This window comes from Pristiophorus japonicus, unplaced genomic scaffold (genome assembly GCF_044704955.1).
Source record: "Pristiophorus japonicus isolate sPriJap1 unplaced genomic scaffold, sPriJap1.hap1 HAP1_SCAFFOLD_79, whole genome shotgun sequence".
Lineage (NCBI taxonomy): Eukaryota > Metazoa > Chordata > Chondrichthyes > Pristiophoridae > Pristiophorus > Pristiophorus japonicus.
Window position 1 is genome coordinate 1,839,776 of NW_027254707.1, and position 6,581 is coordinate 1,846,356.

Consider the following 6,581-nt stretch of genomic DNA (forward strand, 5'->3'; position numbering starts at 1 on the left):
AACCAAGATGTCATGCTGGGCGACCACTGTACATGGGGCCGACTTCAGTAAGCTTTCCTGTTCCTCTGGAATTTCGCCGTGGCTGATCGCATCCCAAACAGGCATCTGTTGTAAATGACGAGACCTTGGAGCGGGTGAGCCCCTTCGATGGTTCCTCCAGCTCCTGCGTCAGGTAGGCCAAGGTCAGTCCAGCTCTGTGAACGTTTTTCCTCCCGTCAGTGTCGCGAATAGGTCTTCTGTCTTTGGTAGTGGGTATTGATCCTGCAGGGAGAAACGTTTGATCGTTACTTTGTAATCGCCACAGATTCTGACAGTGCCGTCTTCCTTGAGGACTGGAGCAATCGTTGAATTCAATCGGCGAAATGATCGCTCTCATTGCAGCCGGACCAGCTCGATCTCCACCCTCTCTCTCATCATGTATGATACAGCTCTCGCATTGTGATGGTTGGGTCAAGCCCCGAGAATCAAATGGATCTCCACTTTTGCTCCTTGGAAATTGCTGATACCCGGTTCGAACAGGGAAGGGAACTTGTTTTAGATCTGGGCACATGAAGTGTCGTCGACTGACGAGAGTGCTTGGATGTCGTCCCAGTTCCAGCATATCATTCCCAGGCAGCTCCTGCCGAAAAGCGTGTGGCCATTACCCGGGACAACCCAGAGTGGTAACTTTTGCACCACTCCATCGTAGGAGACCTTTACGGTAGCACTGCTTAATACGGGAATCAATTTATTTCTGTATGTTCTCAGTTTAGTGCTAATCGGAGTCAGGACTGGTCTTGAGGCCTTGCTGCAGCACAATTTATCAAAAGTCCTTTTGCTCATAATGGACTGGCTCGCGCCCATGTCCAGCTCCATTGACACCGGCGTCTACTTAATTCAAACTTCAGCATTATTTTGGGACACTTTGTGGTAAATGTGTGCACCCCATATATCTCTTCCTCAGTCTCAGGCTCTGGTTCGTCGTGATCCCCCCATGGATATGTCCTCCTCTGGAACATGGTGGTTTGCAGGATTAGCAGTGTTTGCAGCTCGCCTGCACATGCGTTGCAGATGTCCAATTGTTCTACAGCCCGAGCAAATGTTTCGTTTGAAGCGGCTTGAATGGAAGCGATGATTGCCTCCGCAGCGCCATCAAGGTGTTTGCATTCATCACCCTTGATGGTGGACTCTGAGACATCTGCGGACGTGCAGCTTTAGGCATGTGAGTCCTGCTCTGTACGTTACGATTCGATAACCACGATACTTTGTTCACATTATTTGCGACAGAACTCGTGTGCTGAGAGATTTGTTTGGTATTGCCACTGCTGGCGATGAACGCCGAGGCGATCGCTCTTGCTTCGCTCAAGTTTGGGGTCTCTGCACTCAAAATTGTGCGAAGTATTGCTTCATGGCCGATGTCAAGTACAAATAAGTCCCTGAGCATGTGTTCCAAGTTTCCTTCAAATTCACAATGTCCTGCAAGGCATCTTAGCTCGGCGATGTAACTCACCACTTCCTGGCCTTCAGACCTTTTCTACCGGTTCGTCACCATCAGAATGCTTTTGTTCGGGTTTATATGCTCCCGGACCAGTGTGCACAGATCATCGTACGACTTCACTGTGGGTTTCGCTGGAGCAAGCAGATTTTTCAAGAGGTCAGAGGTTGGTGCCCCACCAACGCTGAGGAGGAACGCCCGTCATTTGGCAGCGTTCGCTTCTCCTTCCAGCTCGTTGGCCACGAAGTATTGGTCGAGTCACTGCACGAAGGTTTCCCAATCATCTCCCTCCGAAAATGTATCCAGGATGCCTATAGTTCTCTGCATTGTAGCGGTGGTGTTCACTATCTATATCTCGTCGCCAGTTGTTACATCTTGCATCAAGAATCTGACTAGATACTGTGAGCTCAAAGTAAGTTGTGGCCGTAGTCTTTTATTCAGGTCTCCCGTTTGTGCCTCTCCAGCCTGTGAGGTCTCCTTACGTCCAGACGCTCCCAAGGGATTGTGGGATCACTTGGGATGCAGGGGGATGTACCCTCTTGTGTTTAAACAAGGTATTTAAAGGTTTACATATAGTATTTGCCACCAGTAATGTTAGAATAGGGTCACCACCAGTAATTTTACAGAAGAGTCACCACCATGAATGTTAGTGTAGGGTCACCATCATTAATGGTGGACTGAATTCATCGGCAGTAAATTTAGGGTAAGATAAGCAGCATTAATGTTAGAGTAGGATAAACACCAGTAATGTTGGATTAGGGTCAACACCAGCAATTTTAGATTAGATTCACCACCAGTAATGTTGGTGTAGATTCAGCAGTAATGTAAGAGAAGGATCACTAGAGTAGGAGACTCGAACTCGGGGGCACAGCCTTAAAATACGGGGGAGCCAATTTTAAACTGAGTTGATAAGGAATTGCTTCTTGTAGAGGGTTGTGAATCTGTGGAATTCTCTGCCCAAGGAAGCAGTTGAGGCTAGCTCATTGAATGTATTCAAATCACAGATAGATAGATTTTTAATCAATAAGGGAATTGAGGCTTATGGGGAGGGGGCGGGTAAATGGAGCTCAGTCCAGGGCCAGATCAGCGTGATCTTGTTGGGTGGCAGAGCAGGTTCGAGGGGCTAGATGGCCTACTCCTGTTCCTAATTCTTATGTTCTTATGTTCTTATGTTCTTATTAATTTTGAGGAAGTCCAGAACCAGGGATCACAGTCTAAGGATAAGGGTTAAGCCATTTAGGACCGAGATGAGGAGAAACTTCTTTACCCAGAGAGTGGAGAAGCTGTGGAATTCTCTACCACTGAAAGTTGTTGAGGCCACTTCACTAAATATATACAAAAAGGAATTAGATGTAGACCTTACTACTAGGGGGATCAAAGGGTATGGCGAAAAAGCAGGAATGGGGTACTGCAGTTTCATGTTCAGCCATGGACTCATTGAATGGCGGTGCAGGATGGAAGGGCCGAATGGCCTACTCCTGCACCAATTGTCTATATTTCTATATTTCTATGTTTCAATGTTTCTATCACAAACAGAAATGTTAGATATGTGTCATCGCCAGTAATGTTAGCGAGAAGTCATCACTAGTTATCATTACAGTAAGAAAACAAAATTGAATCACATAATGGATGAGTGAATATTTCACTGAATTAATGATTCCCCAAGAACCTAACGCAGCATGTGCGAGAAATGTTCCCTTCAGGGATCACGGGTCTTGCGCAGAACACATTCCCAGCGGAATTACTTTCCGTTCATTGATTTTAATGTTCGCATTTTAATGGACTGAGTTGTAAAATTTCCCAATTGGTGGCCTGGGAACAGTGAAGTAGAAAATCGGTCCTTGTTTTTTACGTGACTGTAACTAACGCCAGTTATTGTAATACGGTTTTCTCCCGAGGGCACCGATCATTTTATAAAGGAGGAGTTTTAACGGATCTCAAATAAACTCCAGTTGGTGCCATAAAGCTGGAAAGAAGGGTTAAATTCTTCCAAAAATGGAACTGCCAACAGTTTTGCGGATAAAGAACATTTATTATCCTATTCTCTCAGCATTTGGAATTCCTGGTAAGTCAATGTATCATTTGTCTAATAGCTGTTGAATGTCTCACTGTAATGATATACAGTATAACCGATTCCAAGAAGATCCGCAGTGCAGAGTCATTTATCCACCGGGATAGGTTGGGGAATATCAGCGGGCAGATTATGAGTCTGAGTTTATGCTGCGGCGCTATTCTGGCTGTTAGATCGTGAGCACACGATACTCACGTTGCCTCCATAAAGTGAAGGAGGACGAGGAAGACAACCCGGCCCCTGCAACAGTATGTAGTTCAGTAAAGTAAGTGTTGCATATTATCCACGGTCATCAACTCATTGATTGCGTGTTCCCTGGCTATCCTTGTACTCGCCATCTCCAACTAACAGAAGACTGTTATCTGGTTATCTAGATATCTGGAGCAATAATTGCCACTCAGGGAGCTGTTCCCTTCTCGCCTACAAAGAACATTCGCGGCTCCACCAGCTCCCTCCGGGAGATTATAAATAAAGAATTTCGACTTAAACTTAATGTTTGTGTTTCAGCTGTTTGTATTATTTGAGGTGACATATTTGTATTAATTGTTCAGAAATTATACGTAATGCTTGATGATGTCCGGCTGAGCTGGAAACAAGACTGAGTTTCAGTCCCACTATATTCAATATTGAATGTTTTATTTATTTTAAACAAATTGTACAAAGCTCGACTAAATAAATATAAATAATCCGCGTCTTTCTCCATAAGTGGGGACACATCCGAGCATTGCCCCACAATAAATGGTGAGATTTAACTGAGTATCACTGTTACTGGTCACTCTACTCTCTCTGTCTTACAGCGAACCTGCTGACAATCTTGATTCTCTGCAGAGGAAACTGCGGCCTTTCCAAATGTATCTCTGTTTACATGGTGGCCATGGCAGCAGCCGATCTAATGGTCATGATCGTCAATGTAATCGTGTATCAAATTTTGAGCTATCACTTTCCACATTCATTCCTGAACTATACTGCCATGTGTAAGTTAAATCTGTTCCTGAATCCTCTTACCGTGGACATGTCGGTGTGGCTTACAGTCTGCTTCACGTTTGACCGATTTATAGCTATATGCTGTGAGAAGTTTAAAACCAAGTATTGCACAGTGAGAACTACGGCCACGGTTATAATAACGGAATCTGTCCTGATCTGTTCAGAGAACATCCCTTTTTGCTTTGCCTATGAACCTGAACGAATAATTAATAATGTTCACTGGGGGTGCCGCTACAGTGTGAACTTTTTTATATCGCCTGCAGGCATAGCATACAGCTGGTTCAAAAGTATTTTTGTTACTTGGGTTCCTTTTGTTTTGATATCACTGTTTAATTGTTTGACAGTCAGACGTATTTTATTGGCCAGTAGAGCCCGTAGGGGACTCCGGGGCCATGCCAATGAGAATCAGAGCGATCTAGAGATGGAGAAACGGAAGAAATCAATCATTTTACTGTTCAGTGTATCGGGCAGTTTTATACTGTTGTGGCTGACAGCTGCTGTTAGTTATTTGACTAGCAGACTGACAAACCCCGTGCAATACCGAGGCGATTATACAGCTCCTGCATACATCGCCACAGAAACCGGATTGATGCTCATGTATTTGAGTTCCTGTACAAACACCTGTATTTATGCAGCTACACAAACTAAATTCAGAGAAGAGCTGAAGACGGTGGTGAAATCTCCTTGGACAATGATTCTGACTTTATTTAAAAAATGAAAAATTTAAGCAAACATTCGGCCTGATTAGATCTCAATTATGCTGCGATGAAAATAAATTGTTCTCTTAAAATAAATATTAATATAAACCAAAGCTTCCTGTTGTAACGAGAGTTCCACGGTAGAATAGCAGTCTTTCTGTCAGTTCAAAAAAAATATGATGTTCTGAAAGTGAACTTGTGACTCCCACTTTGTGCCGTGCGTTTGACGTCCGCTCATTACCCAGGTTGAATAGAATCGATTCCTTCCAAATCAGCACACGTCTCGCTGAAGATTTAAGGGAAGATGCAGGACTCAGCATTAACTGCCTCACCACGCAGGTACTGGAATGAGATGCCTCAGTTGAATTATTGAAATAAAGTGTCCTTTAGTGCAGAAGTAATGTGTTGCAATCGGGGATGTTTGTAATTCTGTAATCTCCGTGTGATTGCGGCAGGCGCTGGACTCCCTATCAGACTCCGCCGCCGATTGTCTCCTGGACCAAGAGAACGGGGCCCTATTTCGTGATCAGGTTCCAAGTGTGGAGAGAGTAGGAATTTGAATTGTCAATATGGCATTAGACATCATTGTTTAAAATATCTACTTAAATTCTCACTGTACATCACAATGGTATAATGTTACAACAGGAGCAATCCATTCGACCCAAACAGTCCTTATCGGCCTTTACATTCCATCACAGTAAATAGTTCAAATCCCTTTACCCGCCGTTCTCAACATCCCTTCAACTCATTTTTGTTCATCCATCTATCGTAATTGATATTGAATATTGACATACATTCTGTCTCCGCTAATTCACAGTCTCAGAACTCACTGTGTAACGTGTTTTATCGAAACCTCGATCCTAAAGCTCTCACATGTCTTTTATCTGTGGCTCTTATATCTTGAACTCTGAACCAATGGAAGCAGTCTGCTTCTATCTATCCTGTCCAGATATTTTTGTTAAATTAAAACACCAGGGTAAGACTCGCCAGAAGTTACGAGTCTGCTATCAAAGCACAATCTAATAACATTCGGAAAAATGTAGTTAAAATAGTTAATTGATAGCTTTCTCTTTGAGATTGGTGTGACCTTGCTTATACTGAACAAGGAGAATGTATATTTGACAGTTTGGTCATGACCCCAACCTTTGGGTCATTAAGGGGAAGTTGAGAATCAAACAACTTCAGACCCCCCTCCTCCCGCGATCTTTTGATAGATGGCCAAAAAGCTTTGAATGGGATGTCCTATGCTGGATGATGCTAGGATATCACTGTGTGTGCAGAAGTGACATGTTTCTGGTCAAGCAACCAGTAGATATGCAGGATGAAATGCCGTGAAGAACAGATGGAGAATATG

The 6,581-nt window shown here is 43.8% G+C and overlaps 1 protein-coding gene across 1 annotated transcript; it reads left to right on the forward strand.

Annotated features, from left to right (window-relative positions):
- Positions 1-3,469: 3,469 nt before the first annotated feature.
- On the forward strand, positions 3,470-5,247 carry LOC139256887 (probable G-protein coupled receptor 139). The gene is made up of 2 exons (XM_070874350.1): positions 3,470-3,539; positions 4,343-5,247. The coding sequence occupies exons 1-2, from the start codon at positions 3,470-3,472 to the stop codon at positions 5,245-5,247; spliced, it is 975 nt and encodes a 324-aa protein (XP_070730451.1).
- Positions 5,248-6,581: the final 1,334 nt, after the last annotated feature.

What these genes read in the sequence shown, in the direction of transcription:
- LOC139256887 (XM_070874350.1), top strand. Translation starts at nt 3,470, where the DNA reads ATGGAACTGCCAACAGTTTTGCGGATAAAGAACATTTATTATCCTATT. An exon ending in CTCAGCATTTGGAATTCCTG is followed by an intron (nt 3,540 to 4,342) that starts GTAAGTCAATGT and finishes TCTGTCTTACAG; the next exon opens with CGAACCTGCTGACAATCTTG.